This window comes from Myotis daubentonii, chromosome 12 (assembly GCF_963259705.1).
Source record: "Myotis daubentonii chromosome 12, mMyoDau2.1, whole genome shotgun sequence".
Classification (NCBI taxonomy): domain Eukaryota; kingdom Metazoa; phylum Chordata; class Mammalia; order Chiroptera; family Vespertilionidae; genus Myotis; species Myotis daubentonii.
Genome location: NC_081851.1, coordinates 67987876 through 68007551, shown reverse-complemented (window position 1 = coordinate 68007551; position 19676 = coordinate 67987876). Strand labels below are relative to the sequence as shown.

The 19676-nt window shown below is 38.1% G+C and overlaps 1 protein-coding gene across 3 annotated transcripts in view; it reads left to right on the top strand.

Annotated features, from left to right (window-relative positions):
* The window catches only part of BABAM2 (BRISC and BRCA1 A complex member 2), a 358405-nt gene that overhangs the window by 19080 nt on the left and 319649 nt on the right, over positions 1-19676 (top strand). For all 3 annotated transcript variants that reach the window (XM_059660252.1, XM_059660250.1, XM_059660251.1), the window contains exon 3: positions 8733-8809. In XM_059660252.1, coding sequence (XP_059516235.1) covers positions 8733-8809 — 77 coding nt within the window. The remainder of the gene's footprint in view (positions 1-8732; positions 8810-19676) is intronic.

The window sequence follows — 19676 nt, the reverse complement described above, 5'->3', positions numbered from 1 at the left end:
CTCAATAGAAACTTTGCAGGCCAGAAGGGAGTGGCAAGAAATATTTAAAGTGATGAATGCCAAGAACCTACACCCAAGATTACTTTATCCAGCAAAGCTATCATTCAGAATTGAAGGTCAGATAAAGAGCTTCACAGATAAGAAAAAGCTAAAGGAGTCTATAACCACCAAGCCAGTATTATATGAAATGCTGAAAGGTATCCTTTGAGAAGAGGAAGAAGAAGAAAAAGGTAAAGATACAAATTATGAACAACAAATACACATCTATCAACAAGTGAATCTATAAATCAAGTGAATAAAGAATCTGATGAACTGGTGATTATAATAGAATCATGGGCATAGAAAGGGAATGGACTGACTATTCTTGGGGGTGAAAAGGGTGTGGGGGGTGCGGGAAGAGACTGGACAAAATTGTGCATCTATGGATGAGGACAGTGGGTGGGGAGTGAGGGCAGAGGGTGGGGTGGGAACTGGGTGGAGTGGAGTTATGCGGGGAAAAAAGAGGAACAACTGTAATAATCTGAACAATAAAGATTTAATTAAAAAAAAAAAAAAGACGGAGGACGGAAGGCGGCTCTGGCTGGGCCGGGGCCGTGAAGATGGAGGACAGAAGGCGGCTCCAGCCGGAGCGAAAGCCTGGGTCCCGTGTGCCAGAGGAAAACCGGTGTCAGCAGCCAGGAGAAGGGAAGGCCTATTGCACGAATCTCTTCGTGCAACAGGCCTCTAGTCTATATAATAAAAGCTTAAGTAACTGTTACGGCGGAATGACCAGAATGACTGGTTGCTATGATGCGCACTGACTACCAGGGGGCAGACGCTCAACGCAGGAGCAGGCCTAAGCCAGCCGGCAGACATCCCCCAAGGGGTCCTGGACTGCAAGAGGGTGCAGGCTGGGCTGAGGGACGCCTCTTCCAGTGCATGAATTTCCAGTGCATGGGCCTCTAGTATGCATATAAGATCTTTGTTTAATCTCTTCCCGCCCCTAAACCCCTTCCCTCTGAGAATCATCAGTCTATTCCATTTCCATGCCTCTGATTCTATTTTATTCACCAGTTTATTCTATTCATTAGATTTCTTATTCGTTTATCTTGATTTTTAGATTCAATTGTTGATAGGTATGTATTTGCTGCCATTTTGTTGTTCATATTTTTTATCTTTTTCTTTTTCTTCTTCTTCCTCTTCTTAAAGAATACCCTTCAACATTTCATATAATACTGGTTTGGTGGTGATAGACTCCTTTAGCGTTTTCTGGTCTGTGAAGCTTTTTATCTGACCTTCAATTCTAAATGATAGCTTTTCTGGGCAGAATAATCTTGGTTGTAGGTCCTTGCTATTCATCACTTTGAATATCTCTTGCCACTCCCTACTAGCCTGCATAGTTTCTGTTGAGAAATCAGCTGACAGTCGTAGGGGCATTTGCTTGTAGGTAACTAACTGCTTTTCTCTTGCTGCTTTTAAGATTCTCTGTCTGTAGCCCTTGGCATTTTAACACATTTAGTACCGCTCAGGAGTTTTCTCGTGTTTCGCGCGCCATCTGTTAAGGACCGCTCACGAGTGTTCCTGTTTTTCATGCCCATGGAAAAAGGAGCGAATCTAGATACTTATGTAAATTTTGTTTGGTCCCTCTTCATAGAGGAAAATGTTTTACGCAGTACTATACATTAAAAAAGTACTAGGAACTTTAATTGTTTAATTGTTTTTGTAAATAAAAATGTTATAATTATTGAAAAACAACACCTAAAGTGCATTATGATGATTTAAATAACATGCAGCTTGTCAAAAAATGTGCGGTCCCTGGCGTATGTCTTCGAGATTTCTATGCGGTACGCAATGTGTTAATTATGATGTGTCTTGGTGTGATCCTCTTTGGGTTCCACTTGTTTGGACTTCCTGGACTTGTAAGTCTATTTCTTTCACCAGGTAGTTTTCTGTCATTATTTCTTCAAATAGGTTTTCAATATCTTGTTCTTTCTCTTCTGGCACCCCCATAATGTGAATGTTAGTATGCTTGTGTTGTCCCAGAGGCTCCTTACACTACATTCATATATTTGGATTCTTTTTTCTTTTTGCTCTTCTGGTTGGGTGTTTTTTTGCTTCCTCCTATTTCAAGTTATTGATTTGATTTTCAGAATCCTCTACTGTTGAATCCCCGTATATTGTTCTTTATTTCAGTCAATGTATGCTCAATTTCTGACTAGACCTTTTCTATTTTTTTGGAGGTTTCCAGAAGATTCTTGAGTAACTTTATAACCATGGTTTTGAACTCTATATCCAGTAGTTTGCTTTCTTCCATTTCTTTCATTTATGGCATGTTTCTTTGTCTCGCATTTTGGCTGCTTCCCTATGTTTGTTTCTATGTTGCCTGGAAGCCTTACTGGTACCATAAACAGTTGATTAACACATATTTTGTATGTTATATGTATTATATACTATATTCATACACTAAAGTAAGCTAGAGAAAAGAAAATGTTATTAAGAAAATCATAAGGAAGAGAAAATACATTTATAGTATTGGTTGAAAAAAATCCATGTAATTCAAACCTGTGTTGTTCAGGGGTCAACTGTATACAAATGATATGAAATATAAAGCCCCAGAATTCAGAGGCTACGGATACATCCATTTAGTACATGTTTCAGGTCAAGGAATGAAAATGGTGGCCTAAAAAGGTTCCATGAATATTTTTATTGAACAAATTAAGTGTTTAGTGTAAAATTACTTTTATAAAATGATGTTGTACATTAAATGAATAGAAATAGTGTGTAAGTTGGCCTTGTCTCTGGGGATTTCTTTTTTTTTAAATATATTTTTATTGATTTCAGAGAGGAAGGGAAAGAGAGAGAGAGAGAAACTTCAATGATGAGAGAGAATCATTAATTAGCTGCCTCCTGCACCTCCCCTTGTGGGGATCGAGCCTGTAACCTGGGCATGTGCTCTTGACTGGAATCGAATTCGGGACCCTTCAGTCTGCAGGCCAATGCTCTATCCACTGAGCAAAACCGGCTAGAGCCCTGGGGATTTCTTATAGTATTTATTAATGTAAGAATTACCAGCATTCCCACAGTTGGAACAGGAATCAGTCCAGGGCATTTATGTAATTTGCTTTGACTTTGACATGACCTTGGAGTGTGCTTGTCCTCGCCAGTTCCACTTGCTCACCTTCGCTATTAATGCACTAGTTATCAGGTGCTTCCTGTGGTCCAGCAGGTATGCTGCTGGGCACTAAGGGATTCTAAGTTTTATTAACTCTGTTTAATTATAGAGCTTCCAGTCTAGCAGAATATCTCAGTCACCTTGCATTTACCCTTATCTAAGGACAATTGCGGGTAAATAGTTTTCTTTCTCCTAGCCTGTTCAGATCCAACTCATTCTTAGAGGCCAGTCCTATTCAGTGACACTTCCTTGATTTCCCTGGCTAAAAGTGGTTTCTCTGCTCTCTCAGCTTCTATTGTGCTTATTTTCTTTAACCACTAATTTGTCAATTAATCATGTTAATTGCTTTGTGACTTGTATCTATTGTTGTCTTGAATTGTTATTTAAATTGTGCCTTGTTTGACTTTCATAAGTTTGATTTTTGTTTTTTGATTACAGTTTCCTGAGAATGGGCTGCTTTCTTTAACTCAGAGCAGCAATCTGAACTTTTTTGATTATGCACTTCAAATAATTTGCTAATGAACCCCCAATACATGCATATTATATTTATTTAATTATAAAATATGTGTATTTACATATGTAAAATATAAGTTAAGAAGAATGATATAAGATGAAAAAAGCAACACCATACTAGTAATGTTACTTATAATATGGTATTTTCACCTGTCATAGCTGAAAAAGAAATCTCTAAAAATATATAAATACTAGCCGTAACCGGTTTGGCTCAGTGGATAAGAGCGTCGGCCTGCGGACTGAAAGGTCCCGGGTTCGATTCCGGTCAAGGGCATGTACCTTGGTTGCGGGCACATCTCCAGTGGGAAGTGTCCAGGAGGCAGCTGATCGATGTTTCTCTATCATCGGTGTTTCTAACTCTCTATCTCTCTCCCTTCCTCTCTGTAAAAAATCAATAAAATATATTTAAAAAAAAATATATATATAAATACTAATGGAAGAAATGCAACATTGGCTGCATGCGCTATGCCATGAGACTAGTTTTCAACCCCACCCACCTTAAGATTTGTCTGTACTTGTTGGTATTATTTTCTAGCCACAGATTCTTTGCAAGAATCAATTTAAGCCACTTATTCATTTCTTAAATCCTTTAGTATAGTTAAAACTAGGCAGTAGATTTCTTACATTCATGTAGGATATCACAGTATGCTGAAGGTAACTGAATAATTGAGAGAACCACTATCAACCCCTCATGAAAGGAAAATGTGAACTTGCATATACAGGTGGCTACCTTGATCCACTGGCATTAATTACTGTGATTATTACTAAGCCCAGGACATAGTACATATTTAAAGCAGTGGCTCTCAAACTTGAGTGTGAATCAGAGTCACTTGGAGGGCTTGTTGAAACACAGGTAGTGGAAATCATATTCTTACATCTTAATAAATACCAAAACCTGAACATCTGTGTTATCACTACCTAGATTAAGAAATCAGATGTTGGCAGTGCCCCCAGAGTCCCCTATGTGTCTTCTTCCAGTCACCACTCTCTTCTTTCCCCATAGATAAACCACTGTTCTGACTTATAGTCATCACTTTCCCGCAGCTCTATAAATTTTTATCAGTACACAAGCACTATAGCTTTTTCTGGTTTTGAGCTTTAAACAAATGGAATCATACAGTATTTATTCTTTCATTCATCAGTGTTTATGGGATTAATCTATATTGTTGGATTTAGGTGTAATTTATTTATTCCATTGCTATATATTTCATTTTATGGTTGTATCTTAATTTATTTCCCTATCCTATAGCTGATGGGCATTTGGGGATCCAGTTTGAAATTACATTTTAATTGCTCAGTTTGGGGCTATTTTAAAGTATGCTGCTGTTATTAACATTGTATGAATCTGCCTTTGAGGTTCCAGATTAATTTAATCTATGTACATATGTCTGTGTTCATTTATTTATTTTTCTTTATTTTCTTCTTAAAAATTGCTTTCTAAATAGATACCTTACACTTTTTTGGTGACATTTATTTCTATAGATTTGATCATGATGTTATTTTCAATGGCATCTTTCTAAAAGTTTTTAATCTTTTAGGTGATTGTTGATGGTATATAGCAGTGATGGCGAACTTTTTGAGCTCGGCGTGTCAGCATTTTGAAAAACCCTAACTTAACTCTGGTGCTGTGTCACATATAGAAATTTTTTGATACTTGCAATCATAGTAAAACAAAGACTTATATTTTTTATATTTATTTTATATATTTAAATGCCATTTAACAAAGAAAAATCAACCAAAAAAATGAGTTTGCGTGTCACCTCTGACACGCGTGTCATAGGTTCACCATCACTGGTATATAGCTTTATGCAGTATACTGTGGATTTTTGAGTATGTTCTTTGTCTAGCAGCTTTGCTAAACATATTATTTCCAGTAATGCATATGAAGATTTTAAAACTTCTACATGCACAGTCATATTATCTGCAAAAAAATATAGTCTTATTTCTTCCTTTTCAGTATTTACATCCTTATTTTCCCATGCTACTTATTTGCTAGGACCTCCAGCACAGTGTTGAATAAAAGTGATAAGAACAGGTAGGTATTGTCAACCATGGTTGTTGGCACCAATTCAACACCAACATGAACCCCAATTTGGGGTGAGGTGAAGAAGGAAACTTTATTGTCAAACATCTCAATTGTGATATAGCATGGTTGTGGGGCATCCCTGGGACTAGGACCCTCTCTGGCTAGACAGCTCTGCTCCCCACTGGAAAGGGAAAGTATGCTTCTAAGCCACAGGGTTATATAGACAGAGCTGCCCACCCCGTGGTCCCTGATTGGTCTGTCCTCATGCAAATGAGGACTCTAAATCCTCCCAGTTTGATTCATCCAAGGGGTACTTTCTTGATTGGTCATAATGGAGCTGCTCTGATTGGTGGGTGAAGCTGTTGATGGGGAGGTGGGACATAGCTGCACAGCTCTGATTGGATGGAGAAAGCTTTAGTCCTATTGGTTGAAATAGGATTCCAGAAACTCCTTTATAAGGGCTGGCTCAGATGGCAGAAACACAGTTCAGGCAGACGGTTAAGTGCAGACTTCTCTGTGAAGTGCAGTTTGCAAGAGAGGCCCCTGTGTAGAAATGGCTGCTGGGCTCTGTTTTTGAAAATTTGAGCCCATTTAACCACCAGGAGCCCTTCTTAGTAGGTATCTTCTTTTTCAGGGTCCACAGTATCCTTGTCTCATTTTTTTTATCTCAAAGGGAAAAAATTTAACATTTTGTTATTAAGTACGATGTTGTTGTAGGCGGCCTTTATCATATTAAAGAAGTTCCTTTTTTATCCTTGTTTGCAAAGAGTTTTAAAAAATCATGAATGGCTGTGTAATTTTATCTTGCACTTTTCTATTAATTTTCTCTTCTGTTAACAATGAAGTAAATGCACATATTAGAGAAGAAAGCTTAAATATTAATAACCTAAGCATCTAAAACAATTAAAAGATTTTCCCTCTCCTAATTAACTGTTAAAAATAATATTTGAGCCCATTATACCTACTCAAATAACACTTAATCTAAACCTCAATTCTGTTATAGGAGTACTTACTAACATTTAAAAATACTCCCTAAAGTAGGTTCGAAATCTGTCATCCATAAATGGAGATATAGCATAGAAACTGGGAATAACACTTGACGCCACATGAACTGGCAAACACATTTAAAAAATAGTTTATTTTCATAATTTTAAAAGCATTCTGGGCTGAGTCACTTTTGGTAATGGCATTTTTAAATCTTATGCTAAGAATTGAATCCATCATTTTCTAGTAGAGCCTAGAAATAGATTGCAGGCTCTAGAGATATAGAGGATATACTTGGTGTATATGGAACACCATTTGTCATCAAGTGGATAGTTCCATTCTGCTAGAGGACCTTGTAAAAAATCTACCTTAGTGCAATTTTGTTTTATAGATTATTTTGATAGCTGTTAAGATAGCCCATATCAGTCTTCTAGCTTCTTTACTGTTGTGTTTCAGTGTAGAAACTGATAATTCTAAAACTGATTTAGTCTGAGTCGAATCATTGATGATAGAGAAAATAAATTAATTCTGTAAAATGAAAATGTGGTGAACATCAGCTAACAATAATTCACTTTAATTTATGACTTAATAGTTATTTAACAGGCAGTTATTGGTCTCTGAGCCTATTTTATTTCACGGTCACCTGTTATTTTAGGTTGCCAAAGCTGAAGACTTCCTTCTCAGCTGATGTTGAATATTGTTAAGCACAAACGTCATTACCAAGAAAACAGGAAGCTGTGTAGGAGAGCATGCCAAATGGTAAATTAATAGTCTGGGGAAAGGAAGCTGACGTAGACTCAGGGAAGGAACCCTGGACCCATCTACTTTGTTCTTTTTAGATGGCTTGAAGCATAGATATGGTTTAAATCATTATTTTCTCCAGAAAATATGTGAAATAATAGGTTTAGCATTAAATTAGAAAGCATTTATTTTGCTTATGTTTTGCATTGTCTTAAAAATGCTGGCGTCTTAAAAGGTTATATTATATCTTGTTTTAGCTGTGTTAATCCAGATTAATTCTCAGTTGTCACTATTACCATATAAAGTGCACTGAAATTGCCAACTTTTCCTCTTTATAGTGGGTCTTTAATGATCTACGTAACTAGGACCTAGTAATGACTTAGAGGATTCAAATCCAAATTTACCTTTCACTGTTTATTTAAGGAGTTTATTTACTTAAAGAGTTTGCTAAATAAATCAATAGTGTCACATTGTAGAGCCTATTTAATCAAGTTATGAGAGCTTTGTTCCCTCTTTTATGTCATTGATGTACGTGTATACAGTTCTTATACTTATTTCTGAGACAATAATTTTCATTAAAACACGTGTGGTAGAACACTCTTTTAGGCAGTGTTTCATCAGCTTTTACTTTTCATTATTATAGGTACTTAATAAAGAAGCATTTGTTGAAAAAAATCATAATTCACATTTTTCACTGTTTCCCCTTTTTTAAAAAAAATATTGATTTCAGAGAGGAAGGGAGAGGGAGTGAGAGATAGAAACATTAATGATGAGAGAGAAGCATTGATCGGCTGCCTCCTGCACTCCCCACACTGGGGATTGATTGAGCCTGCACCCTAGGCATGTGCCCTGATCAGGAATCAAACCGGGAACTCCTGGTTCATAGGTCAAGACTCAACCGCTGAGCCATACCAGCTGGGCCTGGGCTCTTTTTAGTGCTGAGTGAAAGCTAAGCACCTGTATTTAAAATGTGACCATAAAGTTACTCTTATTTTATAATTCTTGGCATCAAAGACTATAGATCTCTTTTGGATGATATACCTATATTAGAAGAAGGATACATTTCTTTGAGAGAAATAAGTGAAGCACTGTTGGTGTTTATTGTTAGAAGACATATATATTTTATTGTGAGATAAATGAATTATTTGTTTTAGGGCAAGTCTTACTGTCTTGGCCTCCATGACTACTGTGGGCTTTTATTTTGTTCTGTAAGCCATTGTATTAATTTTTTATTTATAAATCACTTTTTATTTACTTTGTTAAATATCTTAAATATGTGGGGTTTTAAAAAATATTTTCTTTTTCTTTTTTTAAAAGCTGCACGTCACTGACTCCTGGACCCAATTGTGACCGATTTAAACTGCATATACCATATGCTGGAGAGACATTAAAATGTAAGTCAGTGATGACTGTTTTACTAAAAATGTAGATTACAGAAATTGTTTTAGGGTTCAGCTCTTCTGGGGATGATCTATATAGTCAAATAATATGCTGGTGCTCTGTTTCTTGATTTACCAATATTAGGTATTATTATCTTTTGACTTCCTCCTCTGAGACGTGAAGCATCAGCCTGTTTTCACTTCACCCTTTATTTCTCCCTTCTCCTCCTCTTTAATGTGATTATATCATCAGTATTGGTTCCTGTGTTGGTTACATTTTTAAAGGATTATTTAAAGCATTGTATTGTACAGTTAAATGAACAGCCTGTAAAAATTCTTAGTAAGTGCCTGGCATAGAGTTAGCACTGTTATTTCTTAAGCACAGTCTCCCTACAGTGACAATGAGCACGTGGTATGCTTTTATTTAGTTTCGCATTAACCACAGTGTTTTTGGCTCCCCACTTTATAAGATGAAGATAATAGCCCCTGCCCTTTACCTCCCAACTTTTGTTTTCTATTATTTTCCTTTTGCATTGTCAAGATTGATAACATGATTTACTCTAAATCTGTAATTGTCTCTGGTCTCTGTCTATAAGTTGCTTGAGTGATTGCTCTGCAGGCCTGCTCCTGCACAGTTGTCACATGGGATTTACCTTTGTTGTTCTCTTAGATTTAACCTTTTTTTGTAGAATCTATGTATTGAAAAATCTTTTTTGTATAATTATATCTTGGTAAACAGGTTACCCCTTTATCTTGCTGGAACAAAGTCTCAAATAATTTGCTCGGTTTCCTGTCTCCCTCCACCCTTCCACTTTTCCTGTAGAGCTCTTCTGATGATTTTTTATTACCACAGTCATAATTAGGTATTTTAATTTTTAAGAGCTCTTTCTCACTCTTGCTCTCTGTTTCTTTCACAACGTCTTGTTCTTATTTTATGAATACAGTATCTTAAAAGTTTTCAGCCTTGGCCAGTATGGGTTGGTTGAAGATCGTCCATATGGCGGTGTGTTCGATTCCCACTCAGGACACATACCCAGGTTGAGGGTTTAATGCCTGATCAGGGCACCAGCAGGAGGCAACTGATTGATGTTTCTCTCCCCCTCCCCCTCCCCCTCTCTCCCTTCCTTTCTCTAAAATCAATTTAAAAAAATATTTTTGAAAGGATATAGAAGTTTTTTTTTAAATTTTTCTGAATTATCTTAATTTCCCTCTCCCCCCCGGGATTATATTTTTATTTGTTTATCGTTTGTTTTCCCCCTCTGTTATTCTATAGTCTTTCCTCAAATAAAAGGTGGTTTTTGATGGTCCAACTATAGTTAAGACAGACAATAAAACTTTGGGACTTCTGTGTAGGCCAGGCTCACTGAGTGTGTGGATTAATGGTGGGCTAGCTGTTAGTATGAGGAATCCCTACATGTCATATTTTAGAGTTTAATTGTTATAACTCTCCCTTAAATTATTTGTTCTATTTCTTTAGAAAATTCCTTGCATATTTTTTCTGGAGTTACATATCTGGCCACCATGACATTTTTTGAGAGGGTTGGTATTGTGGACGAAAAGTGGGGTTCTATGGGTAACCTTATAGGGTGATCCTATCTAATAAAAGAGAAACATGGTAATTACCGTACGACCGCTACCCTTCCCATTGGCTAATCAGGGCGATATGCAAATTAACTGCCAGCCAAGATGGCGGCCGGCAGCCAGGCAGCTGGAAGTGAACATGAGGCTTGCTTGCTTCAGTGACGGAGGACTCCAACGTTCCCCGCCTGCCGCTGCTAGCCTCTAAGCTGCAACTCTAAGCAACTATGTTACAAATATAGAAGCTAAACAAAACCCCAGAAACCTGCTTTAGTTGCTGGGCTTCAGCCAGCAGGATCGCAACATTGTTTCAAATACAGAAGGTAAACAAAGGCCAGAAACCTGCTTTCAGCAGCGGAGGCCTCAGAGCTGGAGCCAAGCCTCAAAGCTAAAGCTGGCCCAGAATAAAAAAAAAAGAAAAGAAAAAAAGGAGCGGTTGGGAGCTTCAGTCACCCCCAGCCTGAAAACAGCCCTCAACCCCTCACCCAGACTGGCCAGGCACCCCAGTGGGGACCCCTATCCTGAAGGGTGTGTGACCAGCTGCAAACAGCCATCATCCCCTCACCCAGGCTGGCCAGGCACCCCAGTGGGGACCCCCACTCTGATCCAGGACACCCTTCAGGGCAAACCAGCCGGCCACCACCCATGCACCAGGCCTCTATCCTATATAGTAAAAGGGTAATATGCCTCCCAGCACCGGGATCAACGGAGCTGCGAGGCCTCCCGGCACCGGGATCAGTGTGACAGGGGGCAGCGCCCAAACCCCCTGATCGCCCTGCTGCTCTGTGTGTGACAGGGGGCGGGGTCACAACCTCCCTATCAGCCCTGCTCTGTGCCTGATAGGGGGAGCTCCCCAACCCCCTGATTGCCCTGCGGCTCTGTGTGTGACAGGCTGTGGTGCCTCAACCCCCTGATCGGCCCTGCTCTATGTGTGACAGGGTGCGGCGCCCCAACCCCCACCCCACCCTCCTCACGGGCCCTGCTCTGTGTGTGACAGGGCTGTGCCCCAACTCCCCTATCGGCCCTACTCTGTGAGTGACAGGGGGGAGCTCCCCAACCCCCTGATCGACCCTGCTCTGTGAGTGACAGGGTACGGAGCCCCAACCCCCCTGATGGGCCCTGCTCTGTGAGTGACAGGGGGCAGCGCCCCAACCCCCCAATCGGCCCTACCCTGAGTGTGACTGAGGGTGGCATCGCAACCTCCCAATCTGCCCTGCTCTGTGCATGACAGGGGGCGGCGCCCCAACTCCCCAATCGGCCCTGCTCTGAGCCCGACCAGGGGCTGCACCTAGGGATTGGGCCTGCCCTCTGCCACCCGGGAGCAGGCCTAAGCAAGCCAGCAGGTCGTTATCTCCCGAGGGGTCCCAGACTGCGAGAGGGCACAGGCCGGGCTGAGGGACCCCCCCTTCCCCCCGAGTGCACAAATTTTTGTGCACCGGGCCTCTAGTCTGATTATAAATCCCTAACTGGGCAGGTCGTGGTGGATAGTCATGCCCCAGGCCTATAACGTTATTTTATTTATTTTTCAATTATAATTGACATACAATATTATTTTATATTAGTTTTAAGGGTATGGAATAGTGGTTAGACATTTACTACAACATTATTGATTTTTTGTATGCTGTACTTTATATTCCTATGACTGTTTTGTAACTACCAACTTGTACTTCTTAATCCCTTCACCTTTTTCACCCAGCCCTCTGGCAACCATCAGTCTGTTCTACATATCTATGAGTCTGTTTCTATTTTGTTTGTTCATTTATTTTCTTTAGATTTCACATATAAGTAAAATCATATGGTACTTGTGTTTCTCTGACTTATTTCACTTAGCATAATACCCTCTAGGCCCATCCATGTTGTCACAAATGGTTAGATTCCATTCTTTTTCATGGCAGAGATATATACGTATAACTTCTTCGTTATCCAGTCGTCCATTGATGGGCACTTAGGTTGCTTCCATATCTTGACTTTTGTAAATAATTCTGGGCCCATGTGACTTGAAAGGAATATATATTCTGCTGCTTTGGGATGAGATGCTTTAAAAATATCAATTAAATTAATCTGGTCTAAAGTGTCATTTAGACCTATAACTTATATAGTGAAGTATTTTAAACCAGCCTCTCCATTGTGCTTGTGCGTCTAGGTTAACATCTTTGAAATACCTCTAAGGGGGCGTAACCTTCAAGAGAACACATAATCTTGTTAACTGTTCTGTAATCCTATCCCTTTCTTGCTTTCTCCAGTCTTCCTTATATCCCTTCCTTAATTTCAAGTGCATAAAAGAAGCTGCAAAACTGTTGTTCTGTGAGAGCATTTGAGATCTTACTCCCTGGCATATGTTGTCAGTTTCACTCAAATAAACTCTTATAAAAATCTTCTACAGGTTTGGACATTTCTTACCGTGACAGCAAATATTCCCTGTGGAACTTTAAAAAAAAACAACACTATATATTTTTATTGATTTAAGGAAAGAAGGGAGAGGGAGAACGAGACAGATACATCAATGATGAGAGCGAATCATCGATCGGTTGCTTCCTTTACACTTCCTACTGGGGATGAGCCTGCAACTTGGCCATGTGCCCTGACTGGGAATCGAACCATAACCTCCTGGTTCATAGGTTGATGCTCAACCACTGAGCTATACCGGCCGCGCTCCCTGTGGAGCTTTTAATTGTAAATCTCCCTGTTCTTAGCCCCATGTCTCATTCTTACCTCTCCTTACACTGGATGACCGCAAGTTTTTATGGATTTACCAGGACAGATGGCTTCCTGCTCATCAGTAGCCTCTTTCTCATGTTACTGCAGCCAGAGTTTTCTCTGCCCTGTTTCATCAAGTACTACTCTTCCATCTGCATTCTGCCTTCTAGGAATTTGTTGAAATATCTCATCTACCGATTGCTACTCTTTCTTCTTCCTCTTCACTCTCCTGTTTTGGATTTTTATCTTACTCTTTCTTCACTATCATTTAATGGCAGGGTGGGTCTTGCACTGATCATAGTATACAACTTTATCTGAAGTTTTTCATTAAATCCCATTGAAAAGTTATGATGTGTGACTTAAATTGTAATTTTAACCAAGGCTGAATCAAACTGTCTAAGCTTATGGTAATTTTATTTCATAATTTTAAACTCAATGAAGTTTGAGATGGAGATGGTATTATTTATTAAGTTATATCTTTAGCTCCTAGCACAGTAAAGATATTCAATTAAGTATTTGTTGACAAAATGAATTTATGCATAAATTAATCTTTGTTTTCAGATTTTTGTTGTTTGAAGTATGGTGTTATAGAGAATGTGACATTCTGTTAGTTGTATCTATCTTTTACCAACATAAATTCAGTTTTTAGAAGTTATTTATTATACAAGGAATTTGTAACTGGAACATTGCTCTTAACAGTACAGAAAACAGAAAGGACATACAGTACTTTGCAGATCTGGAGTCTGTGTCAATTTTGTCTTTATATATTTTACTCTACTTTCTCAAAGCAGATCAGTGAAAATAGCATACTAGTACAACTAAATTTTATATTTTAGATATTAGAAAACAGTTTCCTATAAATGTTTATCTGTGAGTAAAGGAAATTTTGTGCAGTTAAGGATATTGAGAATGAAAGACAAAGAGGAGGGTATATTTCTACCTATGAATTCATGAATTGATGCCTACAAGAATTACCCACATTCAAAATGAAGTAATTGAAACACAAAGGACCTGCAGATTGCAGTACATTAGGAATGATGTTACTGTTTCCTCAGCTCTAGTAATGTGAAGAGACAGCTCTTCAATGTTGGGACAGTGAAAGAGTTACCACGTTGTGTAAGATTCTTATGGGAAATATCAAAGGCTATCTGAATTTAAGAGAAATCCTGGAATTTCATTATTGTAGAAGAGACAGCTGGTACTTAAAGAGGATTGTAAAAGTGCATCTTCCAGTGGTTGATTTAAATAAAATACATGTTAAAGTCTATGATGGTGCCACTAAAATGAGTGAAAATTTATCAGTTGTAGTAAAATTCACAGAGGAAGTTCAATGAGCTTCATATAAATGCATATTTGTAAAAAATAGCCACCCGAGTCATGATCTACAGCACTTAATTCTTGAAGAGATTATGTTTGTGTTTTGTGTACCCTATTTAAATAAGCCAGAGAATAGGCTGTTTTGATCATATTTTATTTCCAATCTCTGGTGTATTGCCTGACATTTAGAGGTGCTCAGTAAGTGTTAGTGGAATGAATGAACCATGTCCATTCTTTGGATCTGGCAGTGATGAGGTTTGATGAGGAAGTGACAGAACTCTTAAGTATCTTCAATTTTACAAGTTGGTTAAATAACACTATGTAACTATAAAGAGAGATGATTGAAATACTGTAATATCATTCAAGTCTGTGGCTGGTAAAGCAAATGGTTTGCTGACTGGTTTCAAATTTGAAATTATCTTTTTTTTAAAAAAAATGATTTTCCATACTAACAATTTACTTTAATCAGGGACTGTTTGGTTATAAGAAACCCATTAGAATAAACAAAAATTAAAGAGACTTTTTTGTTTGTCTCTATAAGAAATTAAGTGAATTCCATGGTGTCCAAGGGTGGGAAGTGTAGCCACTCCTCATAGGCACTGGTACCAGGGACTCCAGAAAGATGGTAGACACAATAGTAGCCAGTCAGTATCTGTGTCTTTGTCTGTGTCTTTCTCCCACATCATACTCTATTGTCATTTTATCACACCCCTCCCCCCCCCCCTAGATTTCTGTTTCTCTTCACACAGAATAGAAATCACTTCCTGAGCCTCTTAAGTGGTGACTCAATTCAAGACCAGAGGTTGCCTATGGTCTTGGAATCTAAATTCCTGGGAGAGAGGGTCTGATTGGCAGCTTGAGCTGGGTGTCCACTCACGATCCAGTCATTTAGCCAAGAGTTCTGGGTCATGTATTCTCAGCCTGGTTACTAGAGGCCAGTTTGGCACAAGGTCAGCAAGGGCTTGGGCAGGTACTCTGAGAGGGCATCTGTTGCACTGTCTCAGGAATTCTTTCTAAAGAGCTTCCAAATGAAACTGTAGACATTTTCCACTTTATCTTTAACAATAGAAGCAATACTATCATTTATCATCTGAGAGGAATGATGATTATTTCAAAGCCATTTGTGACAGTGAAGAAGTCATGCCAGAAAATTATCTCCAAAGATTTTGAAGTTGACTATTCCAGAGGAAAAACTGAAAAAAAAAGAAAAAAAAGAGAAATGATTATGATTTGGATAATACATTCTCTCCCATGTTCTCAGAGGAGCAGTTTAAAATTACCATTCATTTCTGAGGCTCCCATAACACATCACTGAATGTAAGTTTGTATTTTTTGGAGAATAATTACAATGAAATTAAGCCAATCTTCGAACTGCGATTTAAAAGGAATGCACCATTTAATCGTCAAACAGTAGTCAAACATATACAAAGATTTTAATAGACACATTGCAAATAGTGTTCTAGAACTTCTGCCTTACTGAATATTGAAATCAATTTCATTTTGATCCTATCTAAAGTGGTTTGGCTGATATGTGTGTGTTCGTGCAGCCAAACATAGTCTCCAACATCACCTGCAAGGAGAGTAGGAGTTAACCATTTTTACTATGACTTGTAACAGTTGAGCTGAGTAAAAAGTTGGATACTGTGTAAGTGGATTTAGTATTTTGCATCATGCTGAGAGGCATTATAATTTTCCTTGGTAGCATAGTTAATTTTACTTTATTTTTATCTTTTCAAAGGATTCATTTACTTAAAGATTATTATCTAGCATTCAAGGTATTTTTAGAGGCTAATTAGGGAGGCAGGTCACCTTTGATTTAGTGAATGTTCTAAAATGCTCATGAAAGGCAAGTAAGAAGTGCTAATTTTGTGGATTAGACATTATTTCTCCTTTGTTCTGGTATTTCAGAATTTTTTTTTTGAATTCATGGAATGTTTAAAAAATTTTAAGAATAGTAATGAATATTATATTTTTAAAGTCAGCTTAGTTATAGCTAAATATATACAAATAAATAAATTTGGCTTTGATGCTGATTATAGTTTATTAAATGTGGCTGATAAATTGCTAAACTAACTTACTGAGCATTTATTTTATAAAGATTTAGGTTTACTTAAACACATTATTTCCTTTATTTTATTTTTTTTGTTTTTAAATACATTTTATTGATTTTTTACAGAAAGGCAGAGAGAGAGATAGAGAGTCAGAAACATCGATAAGAGAGAAACATTGATCGGCTGCCTCCTGCACGCCCCCCACTGGGGATGTGCCTGCAAGCAAGGTACATGCCCTTGACCGGAATTGAACCTGGGACCCTTCAGTCCGCAGGCCGACACTCTATCCACTGAGCCAAACTGGTTAGGGCAACACATTATCTCCTTTAATCACACAATAATTCTGAGATATATATTTATAGCCTACTTTTTAATATTAACTTTATTGAAGTATAATTTACATATATTAAAATGTACCTATTTTAGATGTACAGTTACATAAATTTTGGCTGTTGTAAATACCTATAATCAATTACTTCACCATAGTCAATATATATAACATTTTCATCCCCCAAAGATAAAGTCAGTTCTCTGCCACCATCTCCCCACTCCCCGAGCTTTTAGTCTCTCTGAAACTATAAAACAGGTTTTCCTGTTTTAGAATTTCATATAAATGGATTTATATACTAGGTAGTTTTTGTGTATGTCTTCTTTCAGCATGATGTTTTTGAGATCCGTCCATATTATCCCTTATATTAGTACTTTTTATTGCTGACTAGTATATCATTGTATGAATAGGCCACCGTTTTTTAATTCATTCTTCTATTAAAGGACGTTTGAGTTGTTTCCAGTTTTTGGCTATTATGAATAAAGCTGCTGTTACATTTTTATATGTCTTTTTGTGTTTTCATTTTCTTGGGTAATACCTAGGAGTAGAATTGCTATGTTGTAAACTAAGTGTATGTTTAACTTTATAAGTATGTTATTTCTAAACTGTTTTTCAAAGTGGTTATACTATTTATATAACTACTAGAGGCCTGGTGCATGAATTCATGCACCAGTGGGGTCTCTCGTCCTGGCTTGTGGGATCGGGCCAAAACTGGCTCTCTGACACCCCCTGAGGGGTCCCAGATTGCGAGAGGGCACAGGCCAGGCCAGGGGACCACACCAGTGCACAATCGGGGCCAGGGAGGGACGTGGAAGATTGGCCAGCCAGGGAGGGACTGTGGGAAGGCTCTAGGGCATGTCCTGCCTGTCTCGCTCAATCCCGATTGGCCAGACCCCAGCAGGAAGCTGACCTACTGGTTGAAGACCTGCCCCCTGGTGATCGGTGAATGTCATAACGACTGGTCAGCCCATTGACTGTCTGCCCCCTGGTGGTCAGTGCATGTCATAATGAGTGGTTGAGCAGCCTTAGCATATCATTAGCATATTATGCTTTGATTGGTTGAACGGATGATCGGACACTTAGTATATTAGGCTTTTATTATATAGGACTAGAGGCCCAGTGCACGAAATTCATGCACTGGTAGGGTCCCTAGTGGCTGATGGCTGCCAGCCGGGTACTCCCTCCCTTGCCCCGGCCGGCCCCGACCCCTGGTAGAATTCCTGGACGAACTCCCATTCGAGGGGATGATTTGCATACTATGCTTTTATTATATAGGACTAGTAATTTATGAGCAGGCTAGTTATCCCATATACTTGCCAACATTTAGTATTGTTGGTCTTTTACATTATATCTATTCTAGTGGATGTATAGTGGTGTATCTCATTATGGTTTTGACTTTTCATTTTTATGTGCTTATTGGCTATTCATATATCTTTTGTTGTGAAGTGTCTGTTGAAATCTTTTGCTCAATGTTTTGATTAGATTGTTGGTCTTTTTGTTGAGTTATGTGTTCTCTATATAGTGTAGAAAGAAGTTGTTTGTCACTATTTTCTCCCACTCTGAGTCTTCCCTTTTCATTTTCTTATGGCATTTTTACAAGAGCAGAAGTTTTTAATATTGGTGAAGTCCAATTTAACAGTTGACTAATTTTTCAATTTTATTCATCTAGGACAGGGGTAGGGAATGTCAGGCCTGAGGGCTATATAAGGCCCAGAAATAATTTGGTCTGGCCCTGTCAAGGCATTAGAGGTGAGTTAATTAAATGTTTGACCAAATATAGCAGGCTAATTTTTAAGTTGATAATTTTATATGGCCTTCGAATGATGTCATAAATATCCAAATGACTCTTGGCAGGAAAAAGGTTCCCCACCTCTCACCTAGGTTATTGATTTGAGATTTTTCTTCTTTTCCAAAATTGGTGTCTAGTGCTATAAATTTCTAACTACTGCTTTAGCTGTATCCCACTGGTCTGGATATGTTGTGTTTTCATTTTAATTCATTATATATTTTTAATTTCCCTTTTGATTTCTTTTTTAACCCACGAGTTATTTGGAAATGTGACGTTTAGTTTCCAGAATTTTCTAGATTTTTCAGATATCTTTCTGTAATTGATTTTGAATTTAATTCCATTATGATCCAAGAACATACTTTGTATAACTTAGATCCTTTTAAATGTAGTGAGACTTCTTTTATGGCCTAAAATATGGACTATTTTAGTAAGTGTACAGCATCTTGTTGAGGGTACAAAGTTGGTGCCAACAAATGCCTACATTTCTATTTATTATCTTTGTATTTCAGGGTGGTTTCCCCCAACCCATTTATTTGCAAGATTATGGCATGGGCAATAGTGCCTTCAGATCTGAAAAGAAAGACTCATACTTTTTCAGAGGAGGCAAAATAGAGTTTTAAAAATTCTGGTCAGACTTAAGAATGAAGGGCACTTAGGACACTAGGTTCTTTATGGAAGTGTATGGAGGGCCCAGGTGTGCTTTTGTTTGTTTTGAACTAGTCCCTATTTTTTATTATTTTGGCCTGTAAGGGCATTGAATTGCCCTCATCTCTAGGATATTTCAGGCAGAAGTTGGCAAATGACCTTTGAGACATTTGATGGTAATTCCAGATGGCACAGGCACTCCAGACCCTTCAGGTTCTTGCATGGCAGGCTTTACGTGGCATTCTCTGATAGTTGATCTCCCTTGATTTTCACTGGATCATTAGTCTGCTTTAGGGGAAATAATTGAGATTTCTTATTTCCATTCCCCCAAAAGATATGAACCATGTCTTAGTTTCTACTATATGACATCATTCATATTAACTTGTATATATTGATTCTTAATAAATTTCTTTTTATATGTATTTATTTATGTGCTAGATACAGATCTTCATTTCTGTTGAAATTAAAAAGTAAGAC